Here is a 15,476-nt window from a genome sequence, read left to right as displayed (position 1 = left end):
CTATTCACCTATCGAAATGGATGAAACTGCAATAGTGTGATAGATCTCCTATGGCAAGGTGAGAGAAAATGGATATAAGGGTTGGGATTAGTACACCAAGCAGGAAGCCTTCAGTAGGTAACTTAGCTTCTCTATGCCTCAGTTTCCTCATCTGAAAGCTACTTCAGAATACTATGGACAGAAATAAATGAAGAAATACTTGGAAAATGATTTTCATAATTACTTGTAAGTTAAAAAGTTAAATTTGGTGTCTATATCATGTTTTTAACTATATTTTTTAAAAATATAAACTGCACTAGCCACTTCTGTGACCTCTTTACAGTAATTCACACAAGTTCCTCTGCATCCTGCTACATCTACTACATCCTGTTTATGAAAACAGACTCCCTGAATTACAAATCACAGCAGTACAGACATTATTTTTTTGTTCTTGTTCGTGCACAAAATTTGCAGATTGAATAATATGAAATAATCGCTTATACGCTTCAGAAAATAGCTAAGAAAGTTGGTTCCCTACCAAGGTGTTTGGATAAGACACAAACTGATGTGAACTGAACCTCTTCCTCCAAGAGGTCTGAATTCTTAATGCCACTTTAACGCTGAAGATTGGAGCTCAGTACAAACTATTAAAGTCACAACTCTTTGTCTTTGTTACAGCTGAAATACTTCTGTCACTCATAACAGCGCTGAGCCCCGCCCCTCTTCACTTACGGCAGTCAATTTCATCCGCGCCATTTGGGCAGTCTCGGGTCCCATCACACCGCCAGGACGCAGTAATACACAGCCCAGGTTGGCACAGAAACTCATTACTGCGACATCCTGTAATCCCACAAGCAAGAGAAAGCCAGTTTAAAAAGTTATCCACACAGGTATTTCAAAGAAATACAAATTTTTGATGAAATAAAAAGTATCCCACTAATTAGTAATCAAAGGATGTAAATTACTTATATATACAATTAGGAAAACATTTTTATGATTATATTCTGTTTTGGGGTTTGCAGGAAGGTCATTTTCACACACAGCTAACTAGAAGGTACCTTGATGTAAGCAATCTGGAAAGCAATTTGACAACAGTTATCCTGCTTTTTAAAAGCACTTATTCTTTAATTTAATTTAAATTTAATACTTCTTTAATTTAATTTAATACTTTTACTTCTACACTTTAACAAGCTTCTGGGTCTTTTATTATCCCTTAAGGAAGGAGGCAGAGAATTTAAAATCTTATGTGTGGAGATTTTCATCTTAGTAGTATTTATGATAAATGAAATTGCAAGCCTCCTAAATGTCCAATGTGAAAAATGATTATAAACTTTCTTGTATCTATATCTATATATCATATTAGGAACTCATTAAAATAGTTATGAAGAATGAAATGATTTGGAGAAATATTTGTAATATAATGTAACAAAGACAAGGGAACAAAATTTTACCAAAAGTATATATAATAGAAAAAAAGCACAGAAAAGACCAGAATCCTAAGGGTAACTATTGCTGATTAATAACGTCATGATTAACTTTTTCATATGTGTGATAGTGCTTTTGTTTTTCAGTTTCACACCCTACAGTTTTTTTAAGTCCCTGTTTATTACTAAATCATGTACAGCAATTTATGGTTCCTTGTTCTTAGATATAGACCAACATCTTGGCTTTTTGTTTGTAACTTATTTGTAAGATGTCAGGTACAGCTCTTCTCCGGCAATAAACAAAAGCCAAAAAACAAAAAAATCTCTGCAGCCAATCTTGAGTACACAAACTTGGCATCAAAGTTGCCACATTTCCAAGTGGCAGTGATACCCCTACTGATACCAGAAAGAGAATATAACTTAAAGAAATTCATTAAATTCAACCAGTATATCCTGCAGTTTTCCTACTTCTCCCTGGGGGACTAATCTGGCAGTTGGAGGTCCTCAGTTTTCCCAAATACCTGACCAGTGGCCTCCCCATACATTATGTGCTGTACCATTATCATGTTTTTTTTTTAAGAGAGCAGTCAACATCAGCCCAACTTGGAGAAGACTCAAAATTATTCTTTCACAAGCCCATGGTGGTAGAGGAATAATTTGGGGGGTTGGAAGAATAATTATACTTTCCCCAGCTATTTAAGCAATCATGCTAAATTATCCATTTCAATGTTTGACTAACTAACCTGAAATTAAGTAAATATACAGATCAATTACCTACTCCCAAAATAAATAAGCAACGTGCTATCCTGTCTTGTGTAAAGGCAGGCATATCAACAGCATGACATAAACATAGTTAAGTGATCTATTCGTAGGGGATATAGGCTACTTTGTTCATGGAATGTTCAAATCTGATTGTCTGGTAGTGACATCCTGATTTATAATGTATGCTGCAAATGGTCAGAAACTTTCCTTGACTAAATGGTGGTACCGAGTGGTACAGGAATACGTACACCCAAATACCTTCTATAGACTAATGCATGATGGTGGTTGGTGGTGCAGGTCTGGGGTTGGTGGTGCAGGTCTCTTATCAACTACCTTTAAAACACAACAACCTCCCTTGCAAAAATGCCCCTAAGGAATGTACAAATTCACTCTGGAATCCCAGAACTTCTCATTGGATTTTGTTCTACAAAGCAATATTTCCATGAGAGATTAGAGGCTTTGGAGGTTTAGCTATTAACACAACATATATTAAATCACTTTTATCAATTAGGTCTATTGTTAGTAATCCAACATAATACATTCGTAAATTCAGTACATTTGTTTCCCTTAGTATCTAATAATTTCTGGTTGAAAAAGTGTAGCTGTCTAAAGGTCAGTCGACTTACAAAGAGTTTCCTATTGCTAGAAAAATCATACACTTAGAAACTGAGCATACTGAAGCAGATTCTCAGCACTGCCTGTTTTAAACACACACACACACACACACACACACATATATATACATATAGTTATTTCTTAACCAACCTTTTTTCTTTTTCACTTAAGCAACTTTTATTACAAGTCAAATGTTGAGGTTGTTCTTTGTTTTTGCTAAAATATGAAGTTAAGCATATCATGAAAAGAATACAAAATACATACACAAGATTAATTTTTTAAGCACTTAAAAGGCAGTTATTTAGTATCACACATTAAAAATTTTTTTAATTGATAGGGGAAGTTTTGCAATTAAGTTTCAAAACTTTCTAGTTCATATTTTTCACATTTGACCTCCCAAATACTCAATCATCTAAATATATGAAGCCCAAATCACTCAACTTATCAATAGATCCATGATAATTCATCAAATTCATCTTTTCAATGTCAGCTTCCATGTCTAAGTCCCAAATGACTATTATTTGGAAACACCTCTCAAGAAAAGCAAATGGGTACTCTATCATTGCTGGGTGGTAACTTATCAACCAAATGTTACTTAACAACCTATTGTTAGAAAACTGTCATCCATTCTATTAATATTACAAAGGGAATATGTACTGTGATAAACATAATGGGAAAGAATATGAATGTGTATATATGAAATATATATGAAAAGAATATGAAAAGAATGTGTGTATATATATATATATATGTATAACTGAATCACTTTGCTATACAGTAGAAATTAACACATTACAAATCAAATATACTTTAATAAAAAAAAATTTTTTTTAAGCAATACAGGGAAATTTAAAAAGTTTCAAGAAAAATTACAGTGGGCATAGGAATAACCTGTTTTTTAACCTTACAGAGCTCCAAGCTGGAGAAAAACAGGAGTAATCCTTTCTTCATAAATAGCCATAGAGTTTCCGGGTTTAAGTGTTGGGCTAAGAATGTGTTAAGATAAGATACTAGAGTAACAGATAATGCCTCAAGGAGGAAAGAAGTTTGTTTTTCCCGAAAGGGCACAGCACAGAATTGAGAGCACCACTTCTGTATCCTTCACAGCCTCTAAGCACAGTGCTAGGCACATGAGACAGTAAACACATATTTACGAGGAAATGAAGATTTCTCTTTGTAAAATTCAGTCTGTTGGGATCATTACAGACAAGAGATTCATAAAACCATCAAGGCAAACAATGTCTTTTAATTGAAACTTACTATCTTAAATCTATAGAAAGAAAAATGAAACCTGGTTTAATCTGAAATAGGAGGACTATCTAAAAGTTTTAAAAGAAAGAGAAAAATATTACCATATTAATGTTTTATTCATTTGCTCTTTCCCTATAACAGTTTCTTTTTCCTCTCGTGAATTTTCTTCTTAGAAGAAAAGGGCAAGTTGTAGTCAATGGAACATTGTCCAAAGTTAACAGAGTAAGGTAATTTCTATGGCAAATCCTATTTTCCTACTCAATCCTCTAACACATGCTGTTCTATTCAGACACTTGGGGTCTACCTGAGGAGGTACATGTGCTCTTTTTATTCATTTCGATATTTGGCAAAACTAACACAATATTGTAAAGTTTAAAAAAAAAAAAAAAAAAAAACATGTAACACTATGTGGCATTTTAATAATCCTACCTTCACTGAACTCAAATACACTCCTCAATTCACCCATAATTTTTACTTTTTTTTTTGGTACTTAATTTTACTCCCTTGGTGCAGACAAACATATTTGTGATGTTTATAAACTGGTGATGGTTTACTACAATTTCCACACCTTATCCATAGCAACAAGGCCTGTCCCCTTTGGAAGATTTAAAATCACTTGCTAATTTCCAAACTTAACACTGCAGCCGTGACACCCAAGGGTAACAAATTGTCTGGTGACCTTGCCCTTCTTATTGTCAGCTAGTGCAATAGCCAACTCAAGACAGGCACAGCAAACCAACCTATTAACACTGCTCTTCCTGTGCAGCATTTTAGCTGCCTGGTTTTCAGAACAGGTCGCCAAATAAGTGGCCAGAATTATTTTTTGTTAATCCAGTTTACAAACAAATTGAGTTGACTGCTTCCCCAAATTGTTTCAGAGCCCTGATGTTTTGATAGAGGGAAACAATACTGGTATTAAGAGGATATTTCAAGGGACTTCCCTGGTGGTCCAGTGGTTAAGACTTCACCTTCCATTGCAGGGGGGTGTGGGTTTGATTCCTGATCAGGGAGTTAAGATTCCACATGCCTCACGACCAAAAAACCAGAACATAAAATTGAAGTAATATTGTAACAAATTCAATAAAGTCTTTTTAAAAATAAAAAACAAAGCAAAAAGTATATTTCAAAAATTCAAGGGCTTTGAGGGAAAACCACAAAGTCAGTTGATGAGTGATCATGTACACACGTTATTTAAATGCAGTTACTTTTTTTAAAAAAAAGACCAAAAGAATATGATGTCAGATTCAAAAAAGCCACACAAAAAATTATACCCACTGTGTGCAAGACTTTGTTTAAGGTTTGTGAAAGAAACAAAGAATGATAAGCTATGATCTTTCTTATACAGAGTTTATAAATTTATTGGGAACAAAAGTTATTTATGCATTATAAATTGCATAGCCATATAACAACAATAGCTGCTATTTGTTAAGTACCTACTATGTGTCAGATGATATAAAAATCTTTATACACATCCATTAGATTCTTTTAGAAATAGATGAAGTGAGAGTTCTATTCCCTTAGTAGGAGAACTTGCACCTCAGAGACAAGAGTCAAATTCCCACACATGCAGTATTAAGTGCCAGCAGTATTTTAAGTATTTCCCATAGATGATCTCACTTATCCTCACAACTATGAGATAATACGGCTATAATACTATGAGACAGTATTAATAGCCCCATTTCATAGATGAGAAAACTGAGGCTTGACCAAATCTCATAACTGGTAGATGGAGAAGCAGGGATTCACACAGCAGGTAGTATGACCCCAAAGCTGTGCCATATGACAGCAGATGATTTGGTTCCAAATAAGCACCAGAGACAGTAAGAACTAATTGGTCTCATGGAGGAAAAAATCAGCACTATAAGATGGTGTGATGAGAGAAGGCTTCTTGAAGGAGAAAAGCCTGCACTGGGCCTGTGTGAAAGATCAGGACTTGGGTGGATGATGGAGAGACCAGGCTTTGTGTAGGGTCCAAGCAACTTGAAGGAGGCCCAGCCTGGATCAAGTCTAATGAGCAGGCCTCCAAAGCCCACACACGGGAACCTCTTCAAACATGGGGGACAACGATGCTGGGTGATGGAGAAGAAAGGGCCTTCAATGTCAAGAACAGAGTGACATGGTCAAATGGGTTGAGAGTGAGAAAACTAAGAAATCTTTACTGCCAGTAACTCTATCGGGCTTCCCTGCTGGCTCAGACTGTAAAGAATCTGCCTGCCAAGCAGGAGACCTGGGTTTGATCCCTGGGTCAGGCAGATCCCCTGGAGAAGGGAATGGCAACCCACTCCAGTATTCTTGCCTGGAGAATTCCATGGACAAAGGAGCCTGGTGGGCTACAGTCCATGGGGTCACAAAGAGTAGGACACAACTGAACACTTTCACTTTCACTTCAGTAACTATTAAAACTAAAAGGCTCTCTGGGTGGATGCAAATCTGAATGAAGATACAGATTTGGCCATGAGAAGGCCTTGGGCTCTTCAGAACCTTGCCCAGAGCAAGAGCGTGGTGAGCAAGGCAGTGGGTGGTTCACTCAGAGACTCCGGGAGGCATGGTGCTCACCCTGCAGCCCTTCCAGTTGCCCCACAACTGATCCAATGCCTGGCAGATAGATGGCCAACAGTTTCCACAGGCACCACCCAAGGCCTCCTAGTGTTCTGTCTTTTCCAAGCTGAATGGATGTGTCTGAGCATCCAGCACGTGGAATTCAGCCAGTCCTTGCGAGATAGCAGGTTGCAAAGACTGCTGAAAGATTTAGTCATTTTTAAAGTGTCTTTTCAATGATCAAAAGGCAGCAGAATAACATGATATACTATCAGAGAAGCCTCTAAATTCTGGGAAGTGGGAAGTTACGTTTCCACCTTCTCTAACTGAGCTATCCCTCCCCCATTTTGCTTAAACACTAGCTACCAGCCATTCTCCTCTACCCTCATCTCTTCCACACCACTTATTTTTCCTTAAGCACCTCTTAGCCCTACAATCAGACTGTGCATCAGCACGGCACTGCATTATAAATAAAATCACACTTCCCAGGGACTCTTGACAGGAAAGCAATGGGCATGTAGGGTGGGAAAATTATTCAACTGCGCTGGGCAAAGAGCAAATGTCTAGTGTCCCTGGCCCCTGACAAGTGGAATGCCAAGTGTGCCCATCCCCTGTGATGTGACATACATGTCCAAACACCCTTGAGAATGGTGGTACCACTCCCGGTTGAGAACAACTTAGAACATCTAAGTGTCTTGGACATTCAGAGCTCAAAATGTCTTACCCCACATGAAAGAGATCATCTAAGAAAACCCCTAGAATAAATTCTTCCCTCCTAAAGATCATAAAATTTCTTAAATGGCAATCATACTCCCTCCCACCCATCAATAAGAGGGCCTGGGGTTGAGCAATATCATGCCCCAGCTACTAGTGCCAGCACCTTGAAATGAACTTCCATGGGAGTGTGATAAAGAATCCCAGTTCCAGGAAAGCCTGTGTCACCCTGGAGTGCTCTATCAGGAGTCCACAGGCTTACCCATTCAAGGCTGAGGGGAGTCACAGGCCAAAAAAAAAAAAAAACCAAGCCAAAACTCGAAGTCCTCAGGCAATTGTTTTTCACTAATGGAAAGGATCACTGCTGTGAAAAACAAAGTCAGAAACACACCTGCTTCTGGTGCAACCTTTTCCCATCTGTGTAATTATTAGAATAAAAAATATATGTATACTTTTCTCAAACACCCTCTCCTCACCCTGCCACACTTATAAATAAAGAAAGATATAAATTGACAATCACCTGAGTGCCTAAAACATTCAAAAGAAGCTATTTTGACCAAGAACACTCAGCAATGAAAACTTCCTGCCAGCCAATACCAAACACCGAAATTGTGTTTGTTTTAGTCTTCCCTGTATTTTCTCATATAATCCATGCTGTTTTCTTTAGCAGCTGAGTCACTGAGGTTCCTACAGAGGGACGCATACTCCACCTGGGAGAAAACTTAAGCCCAAGAACTTTGTCCCCACTCCCCACCAAGGAACTAACTGGTTATCTGATAGCCAAGAGCTATATGTATAGGATGCTGAAAGAACACTATCCAAACCAAAGAAGATAGTCTCCCTGCTCTGGTTAATAAGAACCCAGTGAATCCAACTCCATAAGGAAAGAGTCCAGCGCCCTTCAACACAATGTCTTAACATGACTTGTACAAAAACTAAAAATCACCCCCATTTAAGAGCTGATTTCCAACCCCAGCTGCCCAAAGTATTCCTACATGGCTTACTGATTAGCAATATACATTATTGGGAAAATAGTTCAATGGAATCAAACTAAAAAGGAAAATCACACACTTATGAGAAATAAGGGACTACACAGATCCAGGCAAACCACTTTCCTGCTTAAGGCTTGTATAGGGTGTGACAGACCCACTTTCAATCCGAATGCAGAGTTTATAAATAGCACCAAACCAGGGTTTCTCTCATTAATTAGTCCCAAGTGTTGAATCATAAGTCAAATCAATACACGTGTGTTAAAAATACAGGCAGCATTGCTGTTTTGGTCATCTTAAGTAAATTAGATCACAGGGTATCAAATGATCGATGGCTTGATACCGGAAATTATGACAATAGCAGGAAAAGAAGAAATTGACTCCCAGTTGATGGACTTGGTGATTCTCTACAGTCAGAGGGCAAATCATTTCTAACTACAAAACAGGTCTTCTGGACTGAATCATACAAATACTTTCTTGTTCTGATCTTTTTTTTTTTTCAAATTTTTATTGTTAACTTATTTAAATATAACTGACCGACAATACTGTTTCAGGTGTTCAATACAGTGAATCAATATTTTTATAGCTTATACTCCACTTAAAGTTATTAGAGGACTTCCCTGACGGTACCATGGATAAGAATCCACCTGCCAGTGTTGGGGACCCAGGTTTGATCCCAGATCCAGGAAGATCCAACATGCCGTGAAGCAACTAAGCCGGTGCGCCGCAGCAAGCCCGTGCGCCGCAGCAAGCCCGTGCGCCACAACTACTGAAGCCCGCATGCCCGAGAGCCCATGCTCCACAACAAGAGAAGCCACCTCAACGAGAAGCCCGAGCACCACAGGGAAGAATGGGCCCTGCTCTCTACAACTAGAGAAAGCCCGCACGCAGCAATAAAAACCCAGCTCAACCAATAAATAAATAAAGTTATTACAAAATATGGGAATCCTTAGTAGCTCAGACGGTAAAGCGTCTGCCTACAATGCCGGGAGACCTGGGTTCGATCCCTGGGTCAGGAAGATCCCCTGGAGAAGAAATAAATGGCAACCCACTCCAGTACTCTTGCCCGGAGAATCCCATAGACTGAGGAGCCTGGCAGGCTACAGTCCCTGGGGTCGCAAAGAGTCGGACACGACTGAGCAACTTCACTTCACTTTATTACAAAATAATGGCTATATTCTTTTGTGCTGTACACTTTTTCCTTGTTTTTATTTAACAAACCCTTTGCTGTACTTAGTCCCTTACTCTATGCTATTTAGTTCTTGACCATTCACAATAGTTATACCAATATGCTCTCAAGACATGAAAAGGAATAAAAGAGGCAGAAAGATAAAATAGAGGAAGAAAGAGAAAAGGGAAAGAAAAAGGAAGAGAGGGGGAGGAAAGGAGAGATACCAAAGTCAACCAATATCAGTGTCCAAACACTAAGTGTAATGAGACCTAGCATTGTACCCTAACCTCAGTGGTACAAAATGGTAACTCATTCTTCTTTAACAGTGGCCCAAATCCAGGCTGGACTGGTTTGTAACTGCTAAGTGGGTTTATAGGTCACAAATTTCATGCTAGGAACTCTAAGCTCTCACTTGAAATCTGTACATTTTCAGAAAGTGGAGATTAGGTATAGTTGTATATATATTATGTAAATATATATAATTGTAAATATATGCATGAAATTTAGTCTGAAGCAACCAATGCTTACACATCAATAAGCAAGTCTAATGACAACTCTGGCCAGAAATATTGATCATTGTGGGGCTTATTATAGTGTTTACAGAAACACTGACCTTTTTTCCCTTCTAGTCACCTTATATCTCAGAAAGCGTTTTATAAGAAGCTCAAAATTCTCCCACCATGACCTGATATATATATGAAAAATAAAGAACAGAAAAAGTAAATGAGAGTAAGAGACCAAAAGAAGAGTGAGAGCAAGGTGATAGGAATTTATTATGATTCTACCAAGAACAGCACGTTATTCTAAAGTGTGAGCTCCTAAAAGCAGGAATAAATACCTCTGTAATCCCAGAGCCTAGCACAGAACCTCCTAGTAACCAAATCAATAAACAAACGATATGAGACGCATTAGAATATGTGGGTGAAGCTGATTTCCAAAAGATTGATAAAGCCTTGAGATCATGATGATTTGTGTACTTTTATAATGGATCCTGCCATTTTTTCTTCCAATCTAACTACCAATGGAACAATTATCTTCCATATTGACTCTTTTGAGGGTCCAAAAGACTCTTTAGAAGCCAACCTCAAACCCCTGGGAGCCTCTTTATATGTCTGGGTCATTCTCTACTAATTCAGTAAACGATGGAACTCCCCCCTTTCCCTGGCCTCGACCCACATTATACAAACTGTTTATATACAGCATTACTCTGGAGTACTCTGTACCCTACCCCCCACAAAAAAATAGGGGAAACAAGGAAGCTGCAAGAGAAGATCTGATTCCACAAATCAAAATGTGTAATTGTTGTAGCACATGGATCTCTGCTCAATGTTATAGTACACGCTGGATCACAGGGAAGTTTGAGGGGTGATGGATGCATGTTTACGAATGGCTGAGTCCCCTGCTGCTCACCTGAAACTATCACAACATTGTTAATCGGTTATTCCTCAATACAAAAAGTTTTTTAAAAATTTGTAATTTTTATTATAAGCGATTTGCTAACATATGCATGATGTTAGTTTGCCTATAGAGTCAAAGGTAAAGGTGTATTTGGTAACTTGGGAAACCATAAAATAGGATCTATTACATTTGCAAAGACTTTCATGGTAGAATGATATAAAATTTCCTGTGTCTCCTCTACTACAGTGATTTTAGCAGACTGAACAAAAAGAACTTCAGGACATGCCTCACCAGCAGGTTATCTGTTAAACCAGGAGTCCTTTGGCCCTGGTTTGTTATGCCTGGGCTTAAATAGCATTTATGGGTCTTCAAATCACTTCCAGGCTCTATAAATGTCATCACCTCATGTTATAATGTGAAACTCAATAGCTTGTTGACACAGAATCAACAATATTATATTATCACCCACTAATACCCATGTGTAATGAAATAGTATTTGGGTTTCTGACTAAATACAGTGAGTTTATAATTCCCCAATATTAAGAGCAGCTTAAATAAAATTATGTTTACCTGCAGTGATGGTCAAAAGCAGGAAGAAAAAGGTAACATATATTTCCTAAGATTTCACCTAATCTGTATTTAAGTATCAATATATAATGACCGTAAGAACCTATTTTCATAATAAAGTGTTAACCATGCAATAAAATAGAACTTAGAATTTTAATGATGGAAAAAAATAATGGTTTCAGTAATAAACTATACTAGGAAGTACATACAACAAAATCTCTGACACAAAAAATTAAAACTATTGCTTACTGGAATTTTGCCTGTATTACACTTCTTAAAAAACTACAAGAAAATAAACTGGTATTAGGAATTTTGGTCAAGGAATGGAGTTTTCAATTATCATTTTAATTCTGAAAATTAGACATCTAGAATTATACAGTGCTGACTTAGACAATAAATGAATAAGTTGAGATTCCAAATACAGGTATTATTTAAAGACGATTTTAATTAAATTCAGTGAGAAAGTCAGATTTTTCAATTAGGGCTAAAATAAGAAGATAGTGATGGAGAAAACACTAGACTAAGATCCAAGACACGTGGGTAGCGCAGACTACTGTTCCCATATCATTCAAAAAGTTCCATGAAGGCTGGAATTCTGTTTTATTCACTATTAAATTTTCAATCAGTAAGGATTTCTTGCCTAGCTGACTTAGGTTGGTGAACATGGACTTAAACTCTGATATGCAGTTCCCTGGGTTTCCCAGGTGGCTCAGTGCTAAAGAATCTTCCTGCTGAAGCAGGAGACACAGATTTGATCACCTGGTCAGGAAGATCCCCTGGAGAAGGAAATGTCAACCCACTCCAGTGTTCTTGCCTAGAGGATTCCATGGACAGAGAAGCCTGGCAGGCTACAGTCCATGGGATTGAAAAGAGTCGGACACAATTGACTAACACTTTCACACTTTTTTCATGCTATTACCTGCAAAATTTCTGACCTGCAAAACCAAGTTCTGATGAGGATTAAAGAGGTCCCTGTAAACCATAAGCACAAAGCCTGAAGGACAGCAGTCCCTCTGTGAACGGTGGCTCCCTCCTGGGCATACCCACTTCTCATCCATCTCAAATATTCTAACAGCCTACAAAGTAAAATATTCAGGAACCAGTGCCTTCACCAGATAAGACCTGTCTGTTCCCCTAACTAATTGAGAGAAAACTCCCAGAGCCTGAGCCCCCTTGCTTGTGAGAAGCTCAGCATTTAGAGCAAGGTGGTTGGTTGCCTGCCCATGTACAAAGTAGCCACTGGCCCAGTCTGAGATCAAGGACAAGATTGAAAATCCAGATTTATCCTAGGAAACATAGGTCAAGCTGGGGCCAAAACCAAGCTTGCCACTGGTTTTATATTTTATTCTCAATGCATTTTCCTACAATAAACATTCTTATTCTTCATCTATTTCAAATCACTCAATCTCAGGTGAGCCTCTGGAGATTTTATGCAAACTCTCCTAAGTGTATAATTTCAACACACACAAAAAAATTTGATGATAAATATAGAGGCTTTCCCAGAGTGGATTTTAAATCATTATATTAACCTGGACACAGCAACTTTTTTATGGTCATAAAAGTATTCCCCTTGACCTCAGCACTTCCCTCAACATATGGCATAGAACTGAGGACATAAAAGAAATTCAGGATTTTAATCAACTGAAGCTAAGCTAAACTTTCATTATGAACTTTCATTGAGAAAGTTCATAAATTCTCCAGGGCCTAGGTTCAAAAACATGAAATTCCAAATTCTTCCTTAGAATGCTTAAGATATTCAGGTATCTGAATTCTCTAAATGTTCACTAATGCAATATAAAAATGCTACAAATGTACATATTCTTTGACTAAAATCATATGTGATTTATGATGTGCAATATATCCAAAGGAAAACTTTATCATCTTCAGTTATTACTTTCTCTCTGGTCCAACCCTTCCAAAAGGAGGAATAAAGTACCCCATCGTTGCCATGACCCCAGCCCCAGGCTTTCCTGGTAATAAACACAATTCTCATCACCCTCCGAAGTAGTCTCCACCTCATACAGCAAGTGCTCCAAACTCAATTCAATCCAACAGCATGTGTTGAGGCTCTGGCAGAACATCTATTTCCTGTACGCTCGAGGAAACAGAGTAACAACTGTCAGGACACAACAGTAAAGACAGAAAGTCCAGGACAGTTTGGCTGTCCTCAGTCAAGCCCATACAACCAGCCCATCTCCTGCCAGGACTAAGTGAGGCCAGTTCTTCCCTGAATAAGAGTATGTTCACTGTTTGTTAAGAGCACTCAACACTTCACTAAGTTTGGTAGGTAAAGAGGGAAAAGCAACTTAAGCCTAAAAGTTTCCTCTGATAGTCCAGGAATGAGGCGATTAGGGCCTTATCTAGTTAAAGAGTCCCACCTCTGCTTCATTTCCCCCACCCAAGTCTAAAAATCCTTTCCTTCTCTTCCCTTTAGATCCCCATGACGTGGCCAAAGTGTTCTGAGCCTCAAAATCTGCACCTAAGTGAACTTACTCACCGCAAAGTTTGAGTTTTAAAGCTTTCTGTGGATGCTGGTACTTTCAGCAGAAAACAGGAAGCCCTCAAAGAAGTGAAATTTCTAACTGTGGCATTGTAGGCTTCCCTGGTAGCTCAGACAGTAAAGAATCTGCCTTCTTTACTGGAGACCCAGGACCCATTCCTGGGTCAGGAAGATCCCCTGGAGAAGGAAATGGCAACCCACTCCAGTATTCTTGCCTGGGAAATCCCATGGACAGAGGAGCCTAGTGGGCTGCAGTCCATGGGATCCCAAAGAGTCGGACACGATTGAGCGACTAACAATTTCACTTTCAATGCCCAAATACCTTCTTCACCAGAATGATGGCACAGATTTTAGGATCTTAACAGGACTCCAAATGTGGTACATGGTCAGCTATCTTTGCTGATACTGGAAATGTCATCAGCACAGAGATAGCATTTTTCCATAAAAGCACAGGCCATCAAAAATACAGTCCAAAGGTTTCCCAGGAGAACTGGTAACATCTCTGAATCACTGAAATGTGTTTTAGATTAATCTGGGATTTAGAAAAAGGCCCTAAGAAAATATTTCAAAATGAATGATGCCAAAACCCAAGAGAATCAAGTAATGAATATGATTTACTGAAATACTGTAATTTTGGTTCTTTTGTAAACCAAAACCCCTTGCTCTACTGTTTGTAACTCAAATATTTCCTTCTATTGGAAATGTAAGATTTACCAACTCCACCCAATGTGTATGTGTGTATCTGTGTACATATGCATGTACACACACATACACACACACATATATGGAAGCCCAGTGTTTCAAAGCTTGCTGTAAAGGAATGGAGCTGATACACTTTCCTGAAGGTATACTTTCCACTACACCTGTAGGAATGCATCTCACGTAGAGGCGTCTACTTTTCCCTTCTTCCATTCAACCCAGCGTGTCTAAAAGCCAACAGCTTTTCGACAGAAGTTTAAAAGACAAAGTCTGAATAACCAGATGGCTATGTGCTTGCTATATTACTCTAAAATGGGGGCAGGAGGAGTGGGGTGAGGAAAGGGAGAGAAGAGGGAAGATTAGAAACCCAATGACTTTCCAGAGAGAAACCCCTGACGTCTACGCCTGGGTTCAAAACTCTAGCTCCATCTCTTACTAACACTATGGTACGTGAGAATGTTACTTAATTTCTATGCCTGTTTCCTCATCTAAAAATAAGAATAAGAGCTCCTACTCTTAAGGTTAAAACGAAGATAGGATAAGAAGTATGGGCCTGGGACTTTCCTGGCAGTCCAGTGGTTAAGAATCTGCCTAGCAATGGAGGGGACGCAGGGTTGGAGTCCTGGTTGGAGAGCAAAGACCCCACATGCCCCAAGGTAACTAAACCCGCATGCCACAACGAGGCAACTAAGAACCTGACACAACAAATAAATAAAAAATTTTTTAAAGTATGGGCCTGGCACATAAGGACATGGTCAGCAAAAGTTAGCCATGGTTACTATTTTTAAGCAGGTGTCTTCTGACCCTTTAAACTCTATATATGGTCTCCCTTTGAATTTGTCAGTGTTTTTTTGTTTGCTCCATACATA

At 38.5% G+C, this 15,476-nt stretch overlaps 1 protein-coding gene across 1 annotated transcript in view; it reads right to left on the bottom strand.

Moving 5' to 3' along the window:
* LRP2 (LDL receptor related protein 2) overlaps positions 1-15,476 on the bottom strand; it is a 176,753-nt gene that overhangs the window by 141,671 nt on the left and 19,606 nt on the right. Inside the window, exon 2 of the mRNA XM_059878126.1 lies at positions 712-819. Within this exon, the coding sequence (XP_059734109.1) occupies positions 712-819 (108 nt within the window). The remainder of the gene's footprint in view (positions 1-711; positions 820-15,476) is intronic.

The sequence above is a fragment of the Bos taurus genome, chromosome 2 (genome assembly GCF_002263795.3).
Source record: "Bos taurus isolate L1 Dominette 01449 registration number 42190680 breed Hereford chromosome 2, ARS-UCD2.0, whole genome shotgun sequence".
Classification (NCBI taxonomy): domain Eukaryota; kingdom Metazoa; phylum Chordata; class Mammalia; order Artiodactyla; family Bovidae; genus Bos; species Bos taurus.
Note: the sequence above shows the minus strand (reverse complement) of the source record. Positions and strands in the feature narration are given on the sequence as shown.